Raw genomic sequence first — 26,754 nt, 5'->3', positions numbered from 1 at the left:
ACATACACACTATAGCACATGTTCGCCCAAAGCCTCGTTCTGATCCCCTTAGAGCACACAGAACGTGAATCTAACCAGACTCAGTTTGTAATCCTGATCAAGAATATGTATGTGTATATGAGTTCAGAAATGCCTCTCACTGTCTGTTACATAAATATACTCTGTCTCTGTAATATGCTCGGCTTTACACATTTTAAATGGATACAGGGTATTAGAAAAGTGCGCCCAAACATATGTTATGCTTAGCTGGGAAAGCTGTGGGCTCCCTTGTAATACATATTTACTCGTAAATATTTTTATAGTCTGTAGGCCGTTGTGCATGCGGGATTAGTTCATGCCACACAGCGAATTCAATTTACTTTTAAGATGCTGCACAGGTGCGGTGGGGTTGGGAGCAAACACACTCACCTGTCGTAAGGGCTGCAGCTAATCCTGTTGTGTGTAAACCATTTAGCGCCAATTAAAACATAATTGCGGCAAGCGTTGATAGCAATCAAACGGTAAATCATTTGGGCGCAAATTGCAGTAAGCACACACAAACACACACACACACACACTCACATAACACAAACAATACACAGACAGCCAAATTGCGCGCGCGAATTCGAGACAATGCGACGAGCGACAAGCGCGCACGCACACACACTCGCATACAGGGGACAACCCACTCACAGGGTGTTGCTGGCGTGCTTTAAATTTTTTAAGCGCACTTTAAATTATTGCACTTGAGTGGGGCGAAAGAGTGAGATGGCGAGACAAACAGCTTTGGCACTTGCGGCACGTTTTAATTTTGTTTGCTGCTGATGCTGCTGCGGCTGCCGGCACACGTAAATGCTAACGGTACATTTTGCAAAACATATCCAATGCGCGCGTCACCCACCGAACACACAACTGAACCCCGGCGCGTACACAAACCGACTATTTAACATTCCCTTTGCTCGTATTAGGCTTGCATACTTTCTGGGAGCGCAATGTTAGCGTGCTCAGAGCGCTCCACTGTTAACTAACAGTTCGAAGCTAACAGTTTCACATGTTCTGAATTTCAGCTACGTTTTTTTTCTAGCTAATTTTCTATTAGAATTGCAACTTTAGCTTTTATAAAAAAAAAGATAGCTAGACGTCGATCAAACGAGCACAGAGCGAGACAGCACGCTAACAATATTCGCCTATGAATCGTGCACTTTCAGCGTACGCATAGCTAACGGAACATGTTGCGAAAAAAATGCCAGCAGACATTTACGCTTTTGCATTCACTTAACCGACCTCCCGTTTTGGTTAAAACGTAATTTCATACACTTTTTAACTCGCGATATAACACATTATTTAATATAAATGAAAAATGTCTTCTCAAGCTGCATAGTTTTGGCGCCTATGCTTACTCGCGATCACAAAATAATTTCGTTGCACAAGAAGTGGTATCGGTATCGTTTTTGTACCAGATTCGTTCAGCTTGCTGTTTAATACCGTCAATTTGGTATTTTTTGTAGCATTTTATTGCCTGCTGGCTACGTTCACACTGTTAGTAGCACATTTTTATTTTGTGGCGCAAGCGTCATATTTTGATATAAAATTCCAGCGGATAAGCAACAATAAAGCAATAATATTAAGCAATAAATAAGCTAAAAATATGCCAGCTGTGGTGCGCATTAAGCGCCGCATTGATGAAGAGCCGCACACGGCATTTGTATTGAACGGCAAACGCCGACGCTTGCTAAACGATGAAAATGCGCCCGCGGCAGCGACGCCAAATGTTGAAAACAAAGAGGAGCTAAACCAGGTGCTGCTAAAATTTGCCGGCACACTGGAAAAACAGGTGAGTCAGGCGGCAAATACTCAATGTAGGCGCTTAAGTGAACACCCAAGGATTTCAATTTGTCCTGGTGTGCCGAATATTAAATATCCTTAAAGGCAACAAGCGAGCTGTTTGTTAAACGAGCATTCAATGTGCTGAAACTAATGGTTATACAATTTTTTAGGATGACAGCGCCACGAAGCAGTTTGCGGCAGCGCGTCTAAACAAGGCAACGGCCAAGGAGCTGGTGCGTCAAACAATAGATCCGGCTATTGCGAGCGCCCAGCGGCGAGATAAACGCCGCGAGGAGGCACAGCAAATTGCGCGCGAGCAACGATATCGAGTTGTGAACTGTTTGCGCACCACGCTCCACGATGAGTTGGAGCAGGATGAGGAGGCAGCAAGCGGCAGCAGAGGCCAAGAGCAAAGCACGGCTGAGCGCCGGCAAATAACGATTGTCGACATTGAGTCACAGCATACACAGCGTGCAGAGGAGGAGCCGGAGCTGTCGCCGGAGACGGCACAAAGGCAACAACGGCCCGCCGATTCGGACATTGGCTATGTCTACGATTTGTATGTGCCGGAGAATGAGCTGCAGGCGCAATATGTTGATATGTTGGATGACAACTATTTAAGGTTCGTCCTAAACATTGAAGAACAACCATTGTTGCACATTACAAATTTCTATGTGTAAAAAAAAAACATCACATTCTTTGGGGCTAGTCGAATTGTAATTGAATTATGTGTGTGTGTGTGTGCTTAAGTAAATGTTGCTCATTTGTTTGGTCCCCTTATAAAACATCATCTAGATATAATTTCTATAAGCATAAAGAAACTTGACTATAAATAATTTGTTATTGTAATTCGTCTGATTCTCTATATAAGGTTGTATTATCCGTTTAATTACTACAACAACTGCTACTGGTAACACAGCAACAACAACAACAACTACTACTACTACGGCAACAACCACGACGATGTGATAAGACGCTGCCACGCCCAACCCCCACATAAACACAACCCACCCGCACGCATCACAGTTCAAGCACGGGTCGCAGTCAGCTCCTCAAAAAGAAGCAAAGCAAAGAAAACCAAATCAACTTAATTAGCTATTAGTTTTATATTTTCGCTTTTTGCACCTTGCCACATACACACACACACACACACACATATTTTAGTTTTATATGCATTGTATTCGAATTGTTTTTTACCCCTTCTTTTGCCTCTCCCATTTGTTGCCAGTTGCCAGTTTTTTAAGTTTCTGCCTTCGATTTAAGTCATTCCACAAATCATGTGCTAAAGTCTAATTAAGTGCTTAGTTTTAGTTTAGCGCCCAATTCAAATAAATATTGATGTATATAACTAGTAGGTGTTACCCGGCTTTGCACAGGCCTAGTGTTTTTCTTGAAAATTCCGCTTTCGGGAAATTAACGTGCAATCAGGGAAGGGGAATTCATTTCGAATTTCTAGATCGCTTTTCAGAAATGAATCTAAGGTCGATCGAATAAACAAAAAAGGGGAAGAAAAAATGGGCACATAAGTGTTTTCCATTAATTAAATTTTCAATCAAAATATTAATCAATCACAAAATCTGTTCATTTTCATAGTCTACGGCCCGTTGATGAGCTCTTCTTTGAGGATTGCTACAACGATGATGAGGACTATGACTCGGAGGACTCAAATCAGGAGAACTATTATACAAATGAATATCCTGATGATGACGATGCTGGCGCCGTGGGCTCCGACGAGGAGCTCTGCCAGCAGATGAATAAATTCATGTTTGGTGGGTACCCATTAAAAAATTTGTTAAACCTACGATTTTATTGCCACCTGTTCACAGATGATGATGAGGATGAGTTTGCCAGCGGCGGCTCTAGCGATGCAGAGGATTACAATACATATCAGGATCCGTATGTGCACACCATAGACACAGAGGCAGATGGTTTTGCGGATGATGTTGATTTCTATAATGTGGATCGTCAGGGCAGCGCCTACGAACGTTACAAACGTCGCATACTGCGCGAAGCGGAGGGCCTCGACTCCAGCTCCGAAGATTCCGACAAGGATGAGCCATATTTTGAGAGCGCCAGCGAACATGGCCAAAATAGCGACTAAAGGGCGCTTTAAAAGAATTACCTTATATATTTATTTCCATTTATTATGTTCTTTGTGTTCCTATAAAAGGCACACCAAATTCTATAATGTTTATAATCTCAGTTCTTAAAAATATATATATTTGTTTGTAAGCAAGTGCAGGCTTGGATTGAGTTTTCTTTAATATAGAATATACTTTGTGGGCCGGACATACTTTATGACAAATTATGACCAAACCTTTATTTATTATTTTCAGACTAATCGGAGCTATTGCGGCGCTTTTTGTGTTTTTTCTCCTTGGAGCTCTTGCTGCGCTTGGTTTTTTCCTGCTTTATATTATTGGATTTACTAAATTCGGGCTCAGTGGGAACGAGTTTTGGTTTAGTTACAGGCTGCGGCGCACATCCTTCCATATAAAGGCGCAACGTCTCCTCGTCCAGCTTGTCGTTGTCCTTGGGTGGCTTATAGTCTGCCACATGATCGACGCGCAGTGTGCGATCGATGATTTTGATGCCATTTAAATTGTCCACGGCCAGCACCGTGGAGCGCTGATCCTCGTAGCATAAGAAACAAAATCCTTTCGATTTGCCCGTTTTGCTGTCTCGCACCAGATTTATGTTTACAATTTCGCCATACTGGGAGAATACGCAGATGATGTCACCTTCGGAGAGTGTGTATGGAAAGCCGGCTATAAATATCCATGCAGAGTCACGGTACATATCATGCCAGCTCTTGGCACTGGGATTTTTAAGCTCGAGTTCGCTTAATTTAAGCACATTTCGCATATTCGTAAGTGGATTCATTTTATGTGGTTGACTTTTTGTTTACATATGCGATTTACTAGTGTGACCGCATGCGGTTAGTGCAAAATATCTAATTTGGTATCGCAGGCAAGCCAATCAAAACGAAGCAACGACTCTGTTGTACAATACTACTTTTAGGTATCGTTTGGTCTGCGTTGGTCACACCGCGTTCAGTAGTACTTTTTAGTTCGTCGTCGTCGGTTCGGTGGTCGCTTCTACGTGCGCCGCAATTTTTGTTGTCGCGTTTCCAATCAAAAACCCTGCAAATTTTGCTGCTAGTGAAAACTTCTTGAAATGTTGTAATATAATTACAATTACATGCAAGTGCTTCAATGTGCAATTAAGGTGTGTTTATTGTTTGGTAAATATATTAAATAAGCGGTTGCCTGTTGTCCAGCAAAACTCGCATGTCTGCCTGTGTGTGTGTGCGTATGCATGTGTGTGTGTGTGGCTCTGTGCTAGGCCGCTGTGCATGTGCATGTATGTGTGCGAGTGTGTGAAAAGCAAAAGAAAAAAGATATGCTGCGAACGAACAGCGGCCGCAGCAGCAGAAAAGTATCTCTTCTTCTATTTAAAAATGTGTGTCAGTGTATGTGTATTGTTAAGGCATAATAAATAATAGACGCTTGTTTCTGTTTCTCAAGCATTTCAAAACGCTGTCTTTTATAATTGTGTTATTGTTTTATCGTTTTCCCATCAGCGCGAATTGTGTGTCAAATACGGCAAAAAAAAAAACAGTAGCTTACAGTTATTACAACAGTATTACAACAACGCCCCATTTTAAGGGGGGTCAACATCTTTCACCGCCTCCCGCATCTGCTGTGTGGTTTCGTCATACGTTATTGTCGCCTCTCGCTCTCACTCTTACTCTGTGTGTTTCCTATTCCCACGCATGGATCGCCGCTCGCATAATGTACGCATTTTGCCTTTTGCTTTTGTTTTTGTTGTTGCTGGTATGTAAAAGGGCAAATACATGTGTATAAATGCATATGTGTACGTATATTATTTTGTTGCTTTTACACTACATTTATGTCACCCTGCTGGTCACACTTACACCCAACACACTCACACCTGAGACAACTCCACCATATGCCTGCTGCCTGCTTGTCTGTCTGCCCCTCACTCTGCCCCTTTCTGTCTGTCTTTCTATCTGTTTAACACATTCCACCCCATTTCGCGCTGTAAATGCCGCCCGACTGCTTGCTCCTTCTCCTTTTGGCCTGTTCATGCCACTTTTTGTTTTTGTTTTTTGCTTTTACTTGTTTTTCGAGGCTTTGGCTTAGGTGTGGCCGTACTTTGGTTGTGGGCTTCCTTTACAGAAATGCGCGGAAGTGGTAATAAAAAAATTACAAAAAATAAAGAAAAAAAAAAACAGTGTGTGCCCACGCCGTTGACATTGAACTCGCCAGCAATTCCAGTTGCGCCTATCGCTGTCTCTTCGTCTCCCCAACGCCTACGTCTGGAAGTGCGCCGCCTCTGCCGCTGCGCTGTCAGTCGCGTCGTTACTTTCCCAAAAAAAATAAAATTAAATTAAAAAAAAAAAAACAACAAAAATCCAACTCCTGTCGCAACGGCCTTTCATTTTTGGTCGCTATCGCATTTACTTTTTATACACTACAAAATATAACGGGCCTAGTGAACTAGGGATATTTGTTTTCAAATTACCCTTGAAGGGATTTTTATTTCTCATTTAATTTAACAAGATGCAAAGGTTGCATTCATCACGTTTTCGTTGCTTCCAAAGCAACCCCTACCTTGCAAGATCTGCTTTAACCCTGAAAACTGACTGTACACACATACATTATTGTTTCGTAAGTAAACAACAAAATCAGTTCAAGATCGTTTCTTTTGCGTTTGTTCCGTTACCACAGAGTCAGAGCACAACTTTAACATATGTTATCATTTATTACTGTACTCCGACAAATTTGAATGTTTAATCAATGAAGAGTACTTGCCGATAATATTCGCATATCTAAAGCAATTTTATATTTGCGCTCAAAGAGCATCTGTAGTTCGTCATTGTTACATTTGTGTTCCGCTGATTTCTAATTGTGCAGTCAAAGATTTTTTTTCTTTTTACTATTTACATGTATATATAAATAAAAGTTTTTTTTTGGGCAAGCTTTCTCATTGTGTTGTGCTGTATCTGTATTAGTGTTATATGTGTTATATGCGATATAGCGTGTAACGAGTACTGTTATTATTATGTGCCTCACGTTTTAAAGCCAAAGATTCGCGCTGCGACTGCGCACGATTATGGCACATTTCATAGCTGCCAATGCGATGAAAACTGCCTCAGACCGAAACGTGTCAAGTTGCCAGATAACTACAGATGCAACGAATATACATACATATGTGTATAAATTTTATACATATATATGTATATGCATATACATATGCATATGTATGTGCCTGGCTCGTGTTTAGAGCATAACGTGCGCATAGAGTTCGATTAATTTCGTTGCGCCTCGGTAGCTGTGCACTCAACTCAAACATCCGCTCAAACTCACACACACACACCCACTGACAGACAGACAGACACGGTCGTACACCTACACCCATTACACCTACTGTTATTGTTGTTGTTGTTGTCTTTGGTCTGGCATCGCTTCTTTTTTTAACCCTTGCCTTAAGCCACAACTGACCAACTGGCTGCTGCTGTTGGTAACATCTGTTTTCTTGTGGCTTATTAAACAGAAAACAACAACAGCGGCAACAAAAACCACAGTCAAAACAAGTAAGTGTTGCGAGCGCACAAGTGCACGACTAGCACATACCCAGCAATGATAGGGCTAAAGAAGTGTTGAGTAAAAAAAAAACTTAACTAAATTGGTGACAGGGATTAATAAACGAAAATTATAAAAATATATATACATATATATAACACTGATAAAAGATATAAAAAAAATAATATATTATATTAAATTATTTTTAAAATATAAAATAATGAAATAAAGCTTGTATAAATCCTATTTTCCTTTGATCTCTTCAAACGAAGCAAAATTTAAACAATATCATCTATATAAAAGCCTGCATGCCATATTTCATAACTTAAGTTCGTAAAATAAAAACTTCTACAGACAATTAAAATTTCAAATAATTCTTATAGTGAGGGTCTACTGTACTGCGACGTGCAATATTAATTATCTGGTTATTTAGCTCGCTTTCATCTTCCGTTTATCCCAGCATACTCTCAATTAATGCCATTTACAGGGTATATGAGAAGCAAGTGCAAAAAATGATTTTACACTCGTTTTTTGTCGCTCTTGTCTTGTTGCCATGTTTGTAGTTGCTGTTGTTGTTGCTGTTTCTGTTGTTGTTATTGTTGTTGTTGATTTTGCTGTTTACACCTGTGCCTCGCATTTCGCTTTCGCATATTGTTTATTATTTACAGCATGTAAATTCTTGCTAGCCACGCCCCCATATTCTTAACATTTTCGAGGGCCACATACCAGCCAAACCCACACACACACACGCACACAAACGTCGTATGAAAACAGAAACTTGTGGCGCGCGGGTTTTTTATTTCATCTGCGTATCAAATAATTGAGCTCAATTGATTTTAATTGAAACTGACAACCGCTGCTTGTTGTTGTTTATATTTGCTGCTGCTGCTGCTGCTCCTGTTCTTGTTTTTGTTGTTGTTGTTTTTGTAGTCGGCAGTCATATGAAACAAAAACCAACAACATAATGTTGATGTTGATGATGGAACCAATGATTATTGTATTTGACGAACTGCGCCTTAGAAACTAAATGCAGCAATTTGAAGTAGTTGAGTGAAATAAGACAACATTTTCAAAAAATAGTCAATGAGCATCAAAAGTTACCCAAAAACGGACCGAACTGTCTTTTGTACTTACAATCTTCCATTCTGTTTATAAATAAATATTTGCTTCAATATGTTAAATTAGTGCACAATTAACTCATGTATTTTTCTGCCATTTTTAGATGACATTTTATCATATCAAGCTTATATTTTATACCATCATCAAAGGTTTCTCAATATTTAATCATTTTTGTACTATTATTAGATTTTAATGCAATCTTATTGGGTAACCGTAAAAGTTCGCTTATTTAACATAAGATTCGCTTTTAAACTAGTTTCACTAATTTCGCTAGTGATCATTGATAAGAATTTCGAAATGGATCATCTTTAGACTTTATACAATCACGTATTATTTAAATGTTTGTAAAACTATAAAGTCTACATATATGGCATACATTTATCAGCTTGTTTGATTTGTATGCTGACTAAGTACTTGCCTTTACATCTGTCTATAGCTATCTCTATATGTATTTGTTGCCAGTTGAGCTACATTTTTGGCATTCAGTGCAGGTTTTCACCATGACTCATCCATGTGACACACAATCTAGCCAGCCTTATTTTTTCCGATAAAGAAGTCAACTTTTATCTATAGATTTACATATGAATCACAGATATGGCTTTGATACCAAATACATCATTAGTTATGATAATATTCTCAATGTTAATTTAATATTAACACGAATGGGAATGTATAACAATGTTTTACTTGAAAGGGCTAAACAAATTGCATTTCATTATTTGTACACCCACAGTTTTAGTATATTTTCAACCAGTTTAAAACCGGTTTTATTTATTTGCAGGTGCGCAAGCTGATTTTCTTTTGGGAACAATTTTTAATACGTATCTGAAATAAGTTCTAGAACCGTTTGACACTGTGCGACTTAGAAAACGGTTTCTCGTCAATTGTTTAGCCTGCTCACAACTAGCAGAGATCACAGATTTAATTTCTTTCCACTTCAAATCACTTTAGAGACTTAAAAAAAATTATCCCGTTTCGCCAGTTTTTCAACCTGATGTAAACAACTTGCTTTGAAACTGATTTATAGCTTAGAAACAGGTTACCAGCCTAGAGATGTCCCTACGCACCCTTTCCACAAACTGAACACCCAATCTTATCTTATTCAACCTGTAAAGTTGTATTTTCTTGGTACAAAAGTCAACAGATCTATTTTTAGAAATTCCTGTATATAGTTCGCATTGATAGATATCTAAACATAGATCCCAAGAAATGCCACAAAAAAAAAAAACAAATAAATGGCAAACGGGGGGGAAAAAAAGCAACAAAAGAAACTGAAATTTCTCGTCTGAATTGTTGGAATATTTAAGCATATATCTAGAGTATACTAGGCCTGAATAAATAACGCATTTTATTCAGCCATAAGGCACATTTCAGCTTTCATTCATTCCAATATTCGCATTTGTTTATTAATTGCGGCGCGTTCTTTTGCCTCGTGCAGATATTGTTCGTTATTTAACAATTTATATGCGCGCAGACCATATTGAATAATAATTAAATTATATGAAATTAAAAAAAAAAAAGCGCTGACATTTGCTTCTAAATATATGTGGCTCGCGCTTTCCAGCAGCTGTTTCGCATATTTGTTAATGTGCAATTTTATTGTACACTTAATTTGTTGTTGATTTTTGAATATTTTCGGCCTGCTGGCGCTAAGAGCTCTAATAAAAAAAAAAAAAAAATAATAGAAATAAAAAACTGCTTAGATATGCGGCATGTGTGTTGGCCAAATTTTATTTATTTTTTTGTTTTTTTTTTTTATTTTATGCTTCTTTTTTAGACACTGGCTTCGCGCAAAAAACTTTCACTTCCATTAAAAAGTTTTGTGTGTACCTGTGCGCTTGGCAAAAGCCGCGGCAAATGTCGACAGCGACGTCGACGTCGACGTCGTTAAATGACATTAGGTTAGGTTTTATGGCTCGCAGCGCTTAGAGCCCCAGCGAAATTCTGCACAAAATGTCAAAGTAGAAAATTTACATGAACACTAAACGATTTCGCTTTTTTTTTAACTATTTTTTTGGTCTCTTCATTTGCTGTATGTAATGCATTTATAGAAAGCGAGCGGTTACTAGTTCTCTCTTTTCTATCAATATAGTTTGCTTAAGAATAAACTAACTAGGTTAAATTTTCGTATGAAAAGTGGTTCTGATAAGGCATTCAGGTAATATGTAAATAATGATAAGATAATAATAAATATAATATATTAATGATTTCCTTGTAGTCTGTGAACTGAGTTTAAGCTGATTTAGATGACATAAAGTGACTCGGGAAATTATTATTATAATATATAATTATTATTATTACAGCTATGCCTCGTAAACTAATTGAATCTTAATTAAATAATATTCCTATTTTCCTTTAAAGTTAACCATATACAATAAACAACTTTAGTGCATAGAAAGAAATCAGCTCACATTTAAAGCTTTTTAAAGTTTTCCTTGTTCATATTAACAGCAAGGGCATTCGAACTTCGGTCTTTTGCTTGCAAGCTTTCAATTCAAACGATTTGTGGCTGCACCTGTTATGTGACCGGAAGTTGAAAGCTGCGCAATTACGAGGTATGTCTGTAATGAGAGAGTCGTCTAAAATGTTGGTTGGGCGGGTTGCGGACACAACTAAAAATAAACGCAATGAAAGCGTTTGCCCGAGTTGACTAATATGCAGCTACATTTAGACTAATTACGGTGCATGCAACCAAACCGCCCGCCGTCTCCCGAACAGTGGCAACTGTTTTGTGAGTCAGCAGAGTGTAGAGTGTTGGGGGGGGAGAGAGTAGGCGAGGAATCTCTCGAAAAAGGTTCAACATATGTAAACAAATGCACATTGTGAGTCAGTCAAGACAATCAGATCAGATTTCGCGAGCTGCGACCAGCGACTGGCGACTGGCAAGTGCCTCGTCTCGGGTCTCGTGTCTCGTGTCTCAGGTCTCGGGTCTCGAGTCGCGGCTCTTGGCTCTGTCAACTGAGGCGCAGATTGATACGACACAGCTCGAGAGATTAGCAACCAGTAGCGCCGCAATGGAACCGGAATTGTAGCAGCCTTGGGGCCACAATTTGGAAATCTGCGCTCAGTGGGTTGCTTATAGCAGACGAGACACCCCATAGTTTTATATAAATACAATTTTTTTTTTTTTTTTCTGCCATCATATTTCATGTGTCGAGCACATAACGTGAGTGCCAACACACACACACATAGACTATAAAAGTTATATGGTCATTGAAATTGGCCAGTTTAATGACTTTTTATGCGCACTCATTAGTCACTGTCCATGAGAAATTTGAAATTTTATATTCCATTCAATTGTAATATCATAGTATAGCATATATCCATGGTTTTAATTGGCTTAAACTGCAAAAGTGTGAATCATTTATTAAAGCTAGTCATCAGTTGCTTAATAAACACATATATTTTAAAGCGGTTAAATTTGTTATAATTGTGGTGTAATTACATTTATTTAAGCTATCTTTAAGTGTGACTAAGAATGAAACGCACGAGTGCTTTGTTGTGCTTTTATTAAATATTGAAAAGTCACATATTTTATACCGAGGCGGATTAACCACAAAGTGAACCTTCGGCATACTTAAGAGAAACTCAAGGATCGCTCTACTAGGAAAAAGTGCAGCATGAACGAAAGCTGAAATCTGTTTTCATTCTCTCCGTGTGCATACCATTTTTCTTTAGTAGATAGTCATGTATAGGAACACCCCATAGAGGTTAGACAAAAAAAAAAAAACCAATTAATTAAGAATATAAAGTTGCAGGACCTGTAATAAAAATAAAGTTTGCTCAATAAATATGAAAGCGCTTTCAAGGCGTTTCAGTCTGTTATCTCAGGAAGTATATAAACTACATTAATCAGTTTCAAATTTCAGTTTATTCCAAATTTTGAAAAAATGAAAAACAAGACGTGCTTTTTATCAGCTCATCAGCAGCTTCTTGTGTTAATCAGCAGCCGCCAAGTTCTCACGCTGTGCAAAAGTACTTTTATTTCTTTTCTCATATATATGTATATATGCGCTTCCTAGAAACCATTTACACTTAATGCCCTAGAATCAGTGAACAACATTTCCCGGGGCTGTAATCTGCTGGGATGTGGCTGCAGCACCTCCTACTTCCTCTGCCCGGACGGATCTGTTAATGCTGGGGGCCTGTTCTATTGTGTTGCACTTGTTGAGCGCAACAAGAGCATGTCAGGGACTCGGCAGCTAAATGACTGCCGACCGACTGACTGACTGACTGACAACCAAGTTAAGCACATTATGCATGGCATATTGTATAAATGTATGTATATATATATATATGTAGTCACAAGTCTTTTATGGCCGACAACATCATTAGTTAGTGTGCGTTCTCGCTCTAGAAACGCCGCAGAGCAGTTGTGACCCAGTTAGTGCCATAAATTAGCACAAGCCTCCGACTGCCAGTTACTGCAAACAGACAACTTAGAACGTCTGTGTGCATTTATTAAATGCAAGTACGCATACGTATGCGGGTCTGAGTATCTTAGTATCTCTCTTAGATACTCGCACGCACTGCAGCTCAGTGTCAGCCTTAGTTTGGCCTGGCAGCCAAAGCTGTTTGTATACCCTGTTAGCAGCACGCAGTGTGAGGCATCGCCGCACCTAATTCACATATTCTCTCACAGCAATAAAAGTCTTCTCTTCTCCCACGACAAAGTTTCCAGCTAACTATCACGTTTTATAACACATTTCAGAATATATTTATATATATATATTTTTTAAATTTAATGTTTATAGAAAGGCAAATTCAGTGACACGCACGTGATGGTCGCTTATTCTCAAGATAAAGAAAAATAAAGTAATTTTCAAATTGTTTTTTTTATATATAAATATATATAAAATATATACTCTTTTTGTGTTACGTGACTGACAAATAATAGTAGAAGTAGAATTGTATGTAGTAATATTAATCTGATATTTATTAGTGTATACTATGTGCTATATCTACTTTTGTTGTTATACCCTTTCGGAGAGTATCATAATTTTGTCATGCATATGTAGAAGTAGTAGAAGAAGTAGTAGGTTTTTGTAGGTAGAACTTTTTTGTTTATCATTTATTAGTTTCACCATGCTCCTGATTTATATACAAAATCGAAATAATATGTCATAGAGCTGCCATATAAACGATCTGTCGAAAATGAAGTCAGGTGAAAAACGTTTTTCTCTGTCAATATATATATATATACACTAACTCCATCATTTACCATTTAAACTGCTTATATGCATATTTGGCAAGTCATTGCGGCAAAGATTTGGCCGAGATAAATAAATCGTGGGAATTGGTTGACAAATAAGTTTTTGTTCTTGTCAAAATATTCTGTTATTAAATTCAGCATTTACGAGCTTCAGTACATTCACATATCTACGAAACTGAAAGGCAAATGTATGCAAGGGTATTAGATCTTCGGCGTGCTGAATATATCCTACCTTCTCTTTTTTTTTTTTTGTACAAACCAGTCGTTTTTGCATAAATAATATACTATTTTAATTTAATTTATATCAATTTGCACAAAGTATCAAAATGATTGTTATTAAATAAAGCCAACTAAAAATGTTGTTCTCTTTGAATTTGACGGTAATCAACAATTTGTCAGGATTGTTTTGAGTACGTGATTTAATTAGCATCAAACGAGTTTATGTCTACAACTGATAATTACTGAGTACAATTGGTAGTAAACTAAATTATTTAATTGAGCATGTCTGCTTACAGGGTAACTTTTGGTTACGTCTTTAAATCTTAAGCAGTTTTACTTGTCTCAATTGGGTCAGTCGTGAGAGATAAAAAGTAACAAAAAAAAAAAAAAAAAAAAAGTAAAAACCTGACTATTAAAAAGCCATTAACTATTGTTCAATATTAAGTTATTTCATAGCATTAATTAGTCTACAGAGGCTGCCAGCGATTGAAATCGCTACCCTGGCACACACACACACACACACACACACACACACACACACACACACACTCACACAGACACACTGCACATGGGGCTTAATTGATTGGAGAAAGTGACGTACATGATTTGGCTGACCGTTCGGCTCGGTTCGGTTTCGGCTTTGCCTGGGAAAATGTCTTCATCTTTGGCAGCGATGGCAAAGTGCACGAGCAGGCCAAGAGCCTAGCTGCAACTGCCAATTGCAACACCCCAAAGCAACAACAACAACAGCAGCAGCTAATCAAGCGAAACATTGTAAATGTGCGAGATAAAATTCATTTGATATATATGTATGCAATAACGCGTTGTAACGGTACGAAAAAAAAACCGATTACAGCAATTGCAGCAATACAAATTTGAATTGAAAAACATTGAAGAGAAAAACAGTTGCTGGGCATATTGATTATCATGTCGTAAATGCAACGGTCAAGAAATTAGCCCAGACACGGCCATTAACACGAAAATGTGTCCTCAAAAAATTATGATTTAGCCATCTAATCGACTTAAAGCCACAAGGCAGATAATATCTGGTTAAAAAAACTAATATTCCTGTAGTCGTAATTCGCAAGCAATTAAAATCTGACAATTATAAGTGATATTAAAAACGGGAAAGTAAGGTAAATATTTGCCTTTTGCAGCTACTTTTTGACCAATCGTATCTATGACAGCCATATGATATAGTAGTCCGATCCCACCGCCTCCGATATACGTACTGCCTGCTAGAGAAAGACGGACCTATGCCAAGGTTCAAGATGGTGGCTTTAAAGCTGAAAGACAAGTTTGCATAGAAACAGACAGACGGACCTGGTTATATCAAATCGGCTGTTGGTGCTGATCTAGAATATATATACTTTATTACTTGTCAAAATTATACCAAAGGGAATATGGTATTAATTAGGTAATAAATCTTGTTAACTATATCACGAATTATTTATTATGCAACGCCAACTAATTATTATTCGAGTAAAGAAACCTAAAAAATGTTAATGGGTTAAGCATGTCTGGTCCCCCAATTTTAAATAATATTACCATGCAATATAGTAGTAGATTAAAAATAAAATAAATGATTCCATTTTCCCATAGTAAATTTCGTAGATCTAATAAAAATTTGAGTAAAGTAAAACAATAATTCTTATTAATTGAACTCTCCAATAGCATTCATAGGGCAATAAATCGTAATACTTAGTTCAATTATACAATCTGTAAATGAACTTCGATTCAATTGTTCAACTGGCTATTTAACTTCATTAGAGAACAGCTATGAAAGACCTTAAATGGTATTAAAAACAATCAAACCGTACCACTTTATAATGGACCGACTGTCAAAGATATCATTAATAAAGTTAATCTCACGCATTAATTCATGATTTCTATCCCATTTCCCGTTTTTGCCTAGGCCACATTACAGCTACATTTGGCCGCATTGATCTATGGCTATTTCTTATTTGTATTTCCATTTTTTTTTTTCTTCTTCTACCTCGTTTATTTTTTGTGACTGTTGTTTTTTGTGTGCGTTTTTTTTTTCCATTTTCCCAGCTCGTTTTGCCGTTTGTTTTTTACCAAATTGTTTATTTCGCTTAACGCTTTTTTATGTGCACATTTTGTTGTTGTTGTTGTTATTGTCGCTTGTCGCTTTTGTCGTTTTGTATTTCTTTATGTGCTGCATTTTCGAACCGTTAGCGTCAACATTTCAAATAGTTTTGTTGCATTTGATAAACGTAGCCGGCTGCCCTCCCCCTGCCCCGCTTGTTGTGGCAGCTGCTGCTGCCCGGTGTCCAGTGCCGGGTACCGGATCGCCCCTCTCTCCCACTCCCTCTATTCTCAGCTAAAACTCGTTTCCGTCTCGCTCTGCGATTTCGCCGACGCCAACGGCAGCGCCAGTCTCTCTGTCCTGCCTCTCTTTCGCTCTACGTGTGTGTCTCAGTCGCAATCGCAGTCCAAGTGTTGCACCCTCTGTCCCCCCCAACGACTGCTGCTGCCCAGCCCCTGGCTAGCTTAATTTATGAAAGTTTAAATGTTGCAGGCCGTTGCATGCATTTGGTGTCGCCTGTAAATCAGAACTGCCGCTAGGTGAGTCGATTGCGAATCCAACTGGTTGCTTATAAATATTTATTGTATCTGCTTATAGATGGGATATACTTGCAGATATACGTATATATATATTTATATATGAGAGTGGTGTGCCACATCCTTAAGCGGCCAGTGGCTGTGTCTGTCTGAGCCACTGGCCTTATTCCAAATAAAGGAATTCCAGACACGGCTCACAGCATTTGCCCATAGAGAGTTTTGCGCTAGCTGAAAGTAGAACACGCCGGCTTGGGGTAATTGATAAAAAATACGTGCGTGCTGTTAGAAAGTAAACGCGAACAGCAGCACACAGCATACACTGTCAAAATTACGCATTTAATAAAGCACACTCAAAAAAAAAAAAAAAAAGAAGAAATAAAAAACAGAAACAGAAAAAAAGATTTCACTCAAAATGTGTGCATTAAACGTCAACGAAATTTACATATTTAAAAATACGCCAATTAAAAATTTGCTGTAATAACAATATAAAAGAAATTTTCATAGTGCAAATCGTTCGATTAATAGACTTGACAAAATTGCATAGGCTAAGCAATTATTTAATAGTCTTTACTCTGTTGAACAGTAAGCCCAGACATAAAACTCACAAAGCTTTCAAAAATTAGACAACTTTCTTATACATTTTATTTCGCTCTCCAATGAAAACAAACTGCTTTCCTCTTAAGCCACAACAATATCTTTTGCCAGTGTAAAACAGTCAGCAACCCACAAAGCTAAGTGGCTGTTGATTTGAGAGTCATGCAAGTATTTTGGGGGGCTTCATTGACGGCTTCCGTCATTATTTTGATACACTCGTTATATATATGTGTGTGCGTGTGTGTGTGTGTGTGTGTGCCCGTATACAATTTCAAAGAAATAACTTAAGAAATCTCTGAGTAATTGGAAATTTATGGCCGTTGACTGCCCGGCGCGTCATGCTTGATGCAAAGGGCATAAGGCAGTTCGACTTTAAACTGCCCTGTAATAAATAATATAAATGCAGCTGCTAATTGTTATACTGTACATATTCAATTAGTCGTAACCTTATCAATCTATAACCAAGAATCTAATGTGTATCTTAAATGGTTATGCTTTTGAATCATCTACCAAGACTTCTCATTGGCTGCAGCAAAAATGTTGTTCGTCAATATTTAGTTGCAATACATTACCAGAACTATTTTTCCATATAAAAACCTATAAAGTTAGGTAGAAATATTATTGGCAATGCAGCTCGATTTAATTTGTTTTCATTTATTTCTTTCAGATGACTAAATCCGTGTAATCCGTGAGCATATACCATGTCCGAGAAGGTGAGCAGCGCTCTGGCGGCACAATTGCATGCGCATGCGATGGCAACAAGCTCGTCCACAGAGACTGCCACCTGCCAGCTGCAGCCAATTATTGGTTCCAAGGATGCGCCGCTGCAATTCGAGACGGATGCCCCGGCCGCTGCAATCGGTGCACAGCTAAACTTTAAGATTGTACCAGTGGAGAGTTTGGGTGGCCTTAACTTAGGCCTTGGCAGCAGCTGCCAGGAGATGTTTGCCTCGATGAACACATCACAAATCTCAAATGCATCCACAGAGTCCAACTGCAGTCCGCCAGCTACGACAGCCGTGCCACCACCCAAACCCAGCCGGCACATGGCCGTGCAGCCTTTGAATAGCGTGAGTAAACCGGAAAACCTCCACCCTGGAGCCTCTATTGAAACTATATATATATTAATCTATAATTTCTTCACAGAAATCCTGTCGCTTTCCCAAGCTGGAGGAATGCGCCCATTTTCATTATGAGCGCGTACAGCTGGGCGCCCTTTCGGTGCAGCTGCTGGACGACAAGTCGGAGCAGATGGGCAGCAGCATTGCCTCCCAGTCGATTGGCGGCGAGCTGGCGCACAGCTCGATGCGTTCGGCTGCGTTTACGCCTGAGAGCTGCTGGTTCATCATACGCGTCTGCCCGCAACGCTGTGAACCGTTCCTGATTAAGCGCAGCTACGAGAACATGCAAATGCTGGACGAGATGCTGCATCGTTGTGTCTACGACCGCAAGATTAGCGGGCTGCGCAACATGTGCGAACTGGAGGCGGATGCGCAACTGCAGAGCGAACAGGATGTGGAATATGCTGTTGCCAAGTATTTGGAACGCTTTTCCAAAATAGCCTCCGATTCGCTAACATGCGGCACTATACTCACCTGGCTGCAATTGGACAATAAAGGACGCCGCCTGCCGCTGGCCGATGGGGAGACACAGCGTACGATCAATACGCCAGCGGTGGGCGCAGCTTATGGCGTGCGACGCTATCAGGCGCAGGCGCCGGACGAGATTAACATTGAGGTGGGCGACATGATCTCTGTTATTGATATGCCCAGTCCGGCGGAATCGATCTGGTGGCGCGGCAAGAAGTCGCATCTGCAGAAGTCCCTCTATGAGGTTGGCTTCTTTCCGCAGTCCTGTGTGGCCACTATTGGCGATAAGGTGCCACGGAATTTTCCAATGCCCGCACCGCTGGTGGGTCATCTAGATGCTTCGCCCACGAAGCCGGTGCTGCGCAAGCATGGCAAACTGATTGCATTCTTTCGCTCCTTTATATTGTCGCGTCCGTCGCGACGACGCCTCAAGCAGAGCGGCATCTACAGGGAGCGCGTCTTCTCTTGTGATCTGTCGGAGCATCTGCTGAACAGCGGCCAGGATATACCCATGGTGCTGCGTTCCTGTGCCGAATTCATTGAGAACTATGGCGTCATCGATGGCATCTATCGCCTCTCTGGCATCACATCGAACATACAGCGATTGCGTCGTGCCTTCGACGAGGAGCGTGTGCCCGATTTGGGTAATCCAGAGATGAAGCAGGACATTCATGCGGTCAGCTCTCTACTGAAAATGTACTTCCGCGAGCTGCCCAATCCGCTCTGCACTTATCAGCTGTATGACAACTTTGTAGAGGCTATCCAGGTGAAGGCCGACGAGGCCGACGAACGTTTGCGTCTCATGAAGGAGACGGTTCTGAAGCTGCCGCCGCCACATTATCGGTAAGTGCTGCAGGATTCGACGGGAATTAATTTATCTTAAAAATTACTTTTCGCTGATCTTTTACTCGCTATGTCCATGCAGAGAGTAGACCTGTTTGACCCTATAAATATTAAGATTACCAGGCGAATAATTTAAGTTTGTCAGCAGGGTTTTATCTTTAGTCTCTCGGCCTTAAAGCTACTTAGATATTATGCTAATAGGAACAATCATGCGGAGATTAAGTGGGTTTTGTGGCTAAGATTAGATATATATATATATATTTGCTGGTACTCTAAACCTTAAACTTTATCTTCACTAAAACGTTAATTATTTAAGAATAAGGCACGTAGCTTTATCTAAGTCGCCTTTTTAAAGCCCTGGTAATCGGTAGGAATGTAAATACTCGCTGCTTCTTTGCTATACTAATTGCCGTCTTCGCTTCTCTCATCTTCCCTCTTGATAGCACCCTGAAGTACTTGTCGGAGCACTTGAACAAGGTATCGCAACATCACGAACGCACTGGGATGACGGACAAAAATCTGGCGATTGTTTGGGCGCCCAATTTGCTGCGCTCACCGGCACTGGAATCTGGCGGCGTCGCTGCGCTGCGTGGTGTGGGCGTTCAGGCTGTGGTCACCGAGTACCTTATACGCAACTGTCACAACATCTTCGATGCGCTCGAGGATCACAATGCACGTCTGAGCTTAGTGGGCAGCACAGCGGCTGCGTCTGCTGCCGCCGCAGCTGCTGCAGCTGGCGAGCTGCGTCTAGAGTCGCTCACCGACTGCGAGAGCCTGCTGGTGGAGCAGCGTGAACAGGATCAATCGCTGGGTCTTGTCGAGCGACCAAAGAGCCTAAGCACCGGGGGCGCCAAGCTGATTAGCCTGGAGGAGGCGCAAGAGCGGCACTCGCGCATCGAGTGCAGCGGTGATCTGAAACAATCGCTGCCCATCAACATGATGAGCAACAGTACGGCAGGCGGTGCCGGCGGCAATGCTGCCTCCAACATTGGCTCCTACATTGAGGTGGGTGGCGGTCCCTCTAGCCTGCCAGATAAGTATCATACAGTACTGTCAGTGCCGCGCAGCTGGCAGAAACGCAAGCCGGATAAGACGCCCTCGTGGAAGTCCATATTTACGCGCAGTCAGCGCCAAGGCAACGAGCCCGGTCACAAGCTAATTCTCGAAGGCGCCAGCAGCAAGGAGTCGAGCGGCTCATCGCGCGTCAGCTTCGTGCAGACCTCCCACGTGCATGCCACCAAGGAGCTGTCCAAGCACGACAAACCAAAGTCCATTGAGTTGCTGGAAACCACACGTGATGCACGCGACTCGGCGCTGGGTAGCAAGCCCATGGAGCTATGCATACGCTCCAATTCGATCGATAGCCTACGCACAGTGGGTCATTCGCGTAGCGTCTCGCACGATTCGTACTTCGATCTGCTACAGTCGCCGCAGCGCGGCCACATGACCACCTGCCCCTCCCGGGAACTATCCGAACTGGGACTTAACTTTGATCGCGAAGAGCCCGAAATGCGCATCTTCTCTGAGAGCGAATCGCTCGTGAGCTCGCCGCGTGTGGGCAAGGAGAATGTGCCACCAGCCTCAGGCTGTGCTACGCGCCGCATTATGCGCGCACGGCCGGAGGAGTTCTCCAGTCAGACGAACAGCGTCAATCCAAGCCCCAAGAAGCAGCCTCGACTCAACTTGCTCTCGCCCAGTGCGGCGCGCATACTGCCGCATCCCAATCCACAACAGACTTGTGGCCATGAGCCCGCTGGCGCCGAAAACTGCTGCAAGCGTTACAAGTTGGAAGATCAGCTCTCGGATATACAGTTCATTGACTGCGGCACGCCGGAGCATCCGTTGCCTGCGCAGCAACAATTCGCCAGCGTTGAGGTGCATCCGCCGCCAAAGCCAGCGCGTGCGCAGGCGCAGGCTCAGCTGCCTTCGCCGACTGGCGCCACAGGTGCAGCACGTTATAGCTATCCATCCGTACAGCTGGGCGCTAAGCGTAAGGAGCAGCTGGCAGCCAAGGAGCGCTTCAGCTATCAGGGCACCTTTACGCAGTCGGGCCTCAAACCGGAGCCGACTGGTACAACTCGATCCATACAGTGAGTGGTTACCATTTAATTGAAAACAAAACCATTTGACAATTTTCCTAATCCTTTTGCAGCAATGGAAACGCAACGCTGCGCGGCACTGATCAGTCTACGGTGAAGTTGCCTGTGCCCACGCCCACAACGCCGGCGCATAGTCCACGCTACTCGCTGCTGCTGTGCGACACGGAGAGCTCGGAGAATAGCTCAGCAGTGAATACGCCACAATATGATATGGAGCCGCTAATGCTTAACTCTGCCATGTCGGGCATTTCAGGCGTCTCCTCCAATGTGCAACAGCAGCCGCTGCTGTTGGGCGTAGACGCAGGGAGCAGTTATCTGGGCAGCTCACATGAGAGCCTGGGCCAACAGGTGAGTCGAGCTCGGCTTACAATTATATTTGGTTCTAATACTAATTCACATTTTACCTCTGCTTTCACAGTTCCACCAACAGACGGAAGTGGAGCAGCGCGATATGCATGCCCTGAAGCGTGAACTATCGCTGGATTTGCAGCCGCTGCAGCCACGCCTGCCGCAGCCGGCGAACCGTGCCGCCACGCTGCCTATCAAGGAGCAGCTGCAGGCCAGCTCGCCGAACAACTCGAACTTTACGGACAACACTAGTCAATCGGTGACACCCAGCGAGTTCGGCTATCAGCATCTGCAGCGCCAGCTGAGTATGCACTCACTGTTGGCCACCGAGGAGAGTTCGCCGCTCTACGAGGACTTCGAGCAGACGCCTAGCAATGCGCTGACGCCGCCAAAGCTGCTGCCCGTTGTTAACAGTCCCATCAAGTCGACCATTAGCATAACGTACAAGTCGCCGGAAAAGGAGAAGCCGCCAGCAAAGCCCGCGCTTTTGCTGGAGACAAATTTCGACGAGCACATTGTCTACGAGCAGGTGAAGCTGTTTAGGAATTCGGTGACCGAGGTGAATCAGTTGCTGAATGAGCGACATGGCCAGAGCCTCAAGCAGATTGAGGAGGAGGATGTCAGTGCCAATCGTGCGGCGCAAATGACTCAGCAGCTCCTGCAGCTTGAACAAGACCAGGACGATGAAGAAGAAGAGGAGGAGGAGGAGGATCAGCGAACGCAGGATCAGCTGCTTTATGAGAACATTGAGCTGCGCAAGCCGAAAACAGTTTATGAGAATCTACGTGGCGAGGAAATGAAACTCAATACATTAGGAAACGAACTAGAGCTCGAGTCGGATTTGGATTTGGAGTCAGTGGTGAAACAGCAGCCCAGCTGTGATAGAATCGAACTGGACAGCCTGGATAGTTTGCCGAGCGTCGAACACATTAACATGGAACAACACGAACAGCCCAGTAAATCGCCATCGTTCAGCGTCAAAGAGCTGGCCACCAAATTTGAGAGTTCGCCGGTGGAGCAGTTGCCCAACTTTGATTTCACACAACGCGGTGGCTCCATGAAAAAGCCAAATGAGCTGAGTCTTCCCATCGCAGTTCCACCGAAACCTGTGATGCCTGTGCCACTCAAAAAACTCAATAAAGCACAGAAAATTACACGTTCGTTGGACGAGAACGCCTTTGTCCGCGAGTTTGGAGGCAAGCAACTGCAGGACTTGACAGCCTGTAAGTTGCCAGAGCTGCCGGAGCTGAACAATCGCCGCAAGAGCTTTGATTTCACGCGTCCCAAGACGCTGAATCCGCCCAAGCGTTTGCCAGGCATGAGCATTACCGAGGAGATATGCCAGAAACGCGCCAATGAACTGGATGAGCCGATCACCACGCCCACCACAGAGAATCGCATCTCGCTGATACAGCAGAATAATGTGCCTGCCCGTGAGCTGCCCCAACCAAATGCAGCAGCCGCCATATTGAATCTACCCGCTGGCGGACGCAAGAGCGTCTTGACTGGCGTCATACTCGATCGCGAACGCATCGATAAGATCAAGGAGGAGCGTCGCCAGCAGCTGACACAAAAGTACTATGGGGACACAATTAAGTCACGCTCCAAGACGGAGCTCAATTCGGATGACAATAATTTCCAGGCCCCCGATTCGATGCGCATCAAGTCCAAGTCGCGCGGTGATATGCATTCCCTGCAAAAGGACATGGACATGAATCTCAAGCAGTTGGCACGCGCTGGTGCTGGCTCTGAGAGCACACTGCATCACCCGGGCGACTTTGGCACACAACGTGTGCGCAGCATTTCCGACGAGAAGAACCAAAACTGTGATACCAGCAATGGGGCCAGCATTAATCTAGCCGTGCACAGCGTCAAGACGACTGCCCAGAAATATGCCTCCAACAATGCACCAGTTATCACAGCGATTACGACTTCTACGATGCCAGGAAAGTTTGAGCGGAGTATCGGACGCGATCGCCCGACAAGAAACTCTATGCCCCATCCAATAACCACAGAGAGCAATGCGAGCGTCAAGTAAGTAGTTCCTATTTAAATATTATGTTAATGTTAATGTTATCCCATATGATATTAATGTTAGAGCAGCGTAAAATATTAACAGCTTATAGCTGCTTAACATCATTCTGTTAATGCTACATATTTTATTATTACATACACTTGAAAATCGAATGTATTCCAAAAATCTTCTTATATTTGCAGCAACAGAGAAAAGATCTCACCACAATTCTCAATACGCGATATGACTGCAATGTTCGAATCTCGTTCACAAAATCAATAGGCTTAGGCAACATCGAATACAGAATATACAGATTATATAGATAACAGAAGACACAAAAAAGGAAGAGAAGACGAGATATGAGAAGAAAAAGGAGCGGCCGCGTTATATAGCTTATTTAGTTTGTAAAATTCTATATGTTAAGAGCATATTTCGAGAGCACATGCAAATATGTGTATATTTCTATATATATACATATATAGATATGTATTGGATTCTGGACCATGCGGCACCAAAGACATAAAACACAAACAAAATCGCCGCTGGATGATATAGAGCAGAGCAAAATTCAATTTTGTTTTCAAAATGGAGCTCGAGAAAGAGTTTCGAGTGAATAACTAACTAAAAAGACCCAGCGCCAAATGCAAATTGTTATTGCATTGGGCGATCGTAGGTGTTAAGTTTATATTTATATATATATGCATATATATATACATCTACATATATATGGATTCTCGTTTATTTGTATAATTATTGCATTTCACTTGACTTGATTTCGGTTTGTTTTATGTGTGATTTGTTTCATAAATGTTGATTGAAAAATTAAGAAAGCAAAAAAAAAAATTAAATTAAATGTGTAAGTGGAAAGCGCTGAGTTTTTCTTCAAATTAAACTTAATTTAAATTTATGCATTTCGACGCGACTTTGAGTGAGTTGCTTTAAGTATATTATTATTATGCGATTAATTTATATATTTTAACAAAAATCACAAAGTTTATAAAATAAATACAAATTCGATTTACTATGAACTATTTTTATTTAAACTTAAATACTTGTAAATACTCTATGCTTGCTTGTTCTAAATGCGCTACGCGGCTTGCAAAATATGCCAAAATGAAAAGAAGAGCAAATTAACTAAAGATTTTTTATTGTACAATAGAAAAGTGCCACGAAACGCGGGCCTAACAAATCTGTCGGAAATCTAAAATAAATTTAAAAAAAATACAAATTATTTCCAATCAATAAGTTATCATTCTTTCTTTCGTTTGTGTTTAGATAGAATAGATCTGTGTAGAACCTGGTAGCTTAACACTTTGAAAACAATGGTTGTTCATAGGCTAATTATGGTTACAGTTCGCTATGAGGAGAACAATAGTATAAGAAATATCCGAATAATTTTATAGTGTATTTGACAAAGTTTTCAACTAGAATCAAACAAGTTTCCGGAGCTTTATAAAGCAGCTTGATTATGCCTAATTTATGGGCACTGTCGACAATCTCGTTCAGAATTAAATTGGAATTTTTTAACGACAGATTTTTTTAGACCCGCATACAGCACGCACCTTTTTATTTATTGTATAATAAAGCTTTCCTATTCATTTAACTATAAAGACCAACAATAACTAAATGAAATCAACAGAAATGAACTAAACGCTAACTTATTGAAATTAGATACGATCTATAACCATTTAGAATACTTAACCAGTGTGGTTTATAATAAATTTTTACTACTAGTTAAATTTCAGCTAATCAAATTTTTATAAAAATAAACTTGCATAACAAATTTTAATTTAATCGTCCTGACCCAGCTGCCAAATTTTTACTGAGCATTGAAAAAATCGAAAAACTGTTCATCTTAAACAGATTTATAATACAAACAATAACTAAATAGAAAGCTTTAAAACAGATAAGTTAGCATTTGATATATTTTGATAAAAGAACATAATAATTATAAATCCGGAACTTAGTTATAAATAATTGTATTGTATAATGACTGACAGCTGAAGCGGAGCAAATGAAAGCGAAAAGCACTTGCGAAATGATTTGAAGTACATTATTTGCATATACATAAATATATTTATACAAGCGAATTACTATAAATGAATATATATACATATATATTTATTATAAAGGAAACTACTCATTGAATGCATATTAAACAAACAATCAATAGCTGCAGGCTAATTTGAAACAAACAGAAACAGCAGCAAAACAAGCAACAATAACAATAAACAAATAATTTAATACATATTAAAACAAATATATTTGAAAGTAGAAACTCTTTTCATACTAGTATATGTGGGTATATTTGATATATAGTAGATAAAACTACAGCCGCGGTTCTTTTTATTGCTAGTCGGACATTTTCGACTATAATGAATAATTAATTTTTGATTGGCCCGGCAACAAATGTCACCAGGCACACGAAAAAATTCAATTTAGACTCATTAGAGTGCTCCTCTCCACGGAAATCTTTAGTAAAAGGCGAAAGATTTATTCGACAACTGAAGAGAAGCCAGAGTGAATAGCCCAATTCAAACACCTTGACTCTACCTCAAGCAATGCTTGAACTAGTTGTGAATTATATGATTGGAGTTGCACCTGAAGAACCCCTAAGGTAGGCAACAGTGTATTCAGCCCTACCCCTAAGTAAGCACCACTAGCCTCACACACGTGCCTCGCTTATAATTCGCAACTGGTTTTAGCTGTGGATACA

At 40.9% G+C, this 26,754-nt stretch overlaps 3 protein-coding genes and 1 non-coding gene across 7 annotated transcripts; 2 read left to right on the top strand and 2 right to left on the bottom strand.

Annotated features, from left to right (window-relative positions):
* The first annotated feature begins 1,513 nt into the window (after positions 1-1,513).
* On the top strand, positions 1,514-4,043 carry fs(2)ltoPP43 (female sterile (2) ltoPP43). Of its 2 annotated transcripts, XM_002051154.4 has the most exons (4): positions 1,514-1,813; positions 1,977-2,428; positions 3,400-3,575; positions 3,633-4,043. In XM_002051154.4, exons 1-4 carry the CDS (start codon positions 1,628-1,630, stop codon positions 3,905-3,907), a joined length of 1,089 nt encoding a protein of 362 aa, XP_002051190.1. In that variant the 5' UTR covers positions 1,514-1,627; the 3' UTR covers positions 3,908-4,043. The 2 variants fall into 2 exon arrangements, with proteins under 2 accessions (XP_002051190.1, XP_015028129.1); XM_015172643.3 differs by lacking the exons at positions 3,400-3,575; positions 3,633-4,043 and adding an exon at positions 2,678-3,160 and having other exon boundaries at positions 1,515-1,813.
* Positions 4,044-4,138: 95 nt separating this feature from the next.
* LOC6628392 (RNA-binding motif protein, X-linked 2) lies at positions 4,139-4,743 on the bottom strand. The gene has a single exon (XM_002051155.4). The coding sequence runs from the start codon at positions 4,687-4,689 to the stop codon at positions 4,144-4,146; it is 546 nt and encodes a 181-aa protein (XP_002051191.1). The 5' UTR covers positions 4,690-4,743; the 3' UTR covers positions 4,139-4,143.
* Positions 4,744-4,868: 125 nt separating this feature from the next.
* Positions 4,869-26,077, top strand: CdGAPr (GTPase-activating protein CdGAPr). Of its 3 annotated transcripts, none has more exons than XM_015172645.3 (7): positions 4,869-5,034; positions 17,813-18,215; positions 18,292-19,577; positions 20,021-21,667; positions 21,730-22,024; positions 22,095-24,058; positions 24,242-26,077. In XM_015172645.3, exons 2-7 carry the CDS (start codon positions 17,847-17,849, stop codon positions 24,318-24,320), a joined length of 5,640 nt encoding a protein of 1,879 aa, XP_015028131.1. In that variant the 5' UTR covers positions 4,869-5,034; positions 17,813-17,846; the 3' UTR covers positions 24,321-26,077. The 3 variants fall into 3 exon arrangements, with proteins under 3 accessions (XP_015028131.1, XP_070065596.1, XP_015028130.1); XM_070209495.1 differs by lacking the exon at positions 4,869-5,034 and adding an exon at positions 17,015-17,133; XM_015172644.3 differs by lacking the exon at positions 4,869-5,034 and adding an exon at positions 17,180-17,309.
* Positions 26,078-26,434: 357 nt separating this feature from the next.
* Positions 26,435-26,562, bottom strand: LOC6628394 (U5 spliceosomal RNA). Its single transcript, XR_049061.2, has one exon. It is a non-coding gene; the product is annotated as a U5 spliceosomal RNA (small nuclear RNA).
* Between the last annotated feature and the right edge of the window lie 192 nt (positions 26,563-26,754).

This window comes from Drosophila virilis, chromosome 4 (genome assembly GCF_030788295.1).
Source record: "Drosophila virilis strain 15010-1051.87 chromosome 4, Dvir_AGI_RSII-ME, whole genome shotgun sequence".
NCBI classification, from domain to species: domain Eukaryota; kingdom Metazoa; phylum Arthropoda; class Insecta; order Diptera; family Drosophilidae; genus Drosophila; species Drosophila virilis.
The sequence above is the reverse complement of the archived record's forward strand: the minus strand, read 5'-3'. Positions and strand labels throughout refer to the sequence as shown.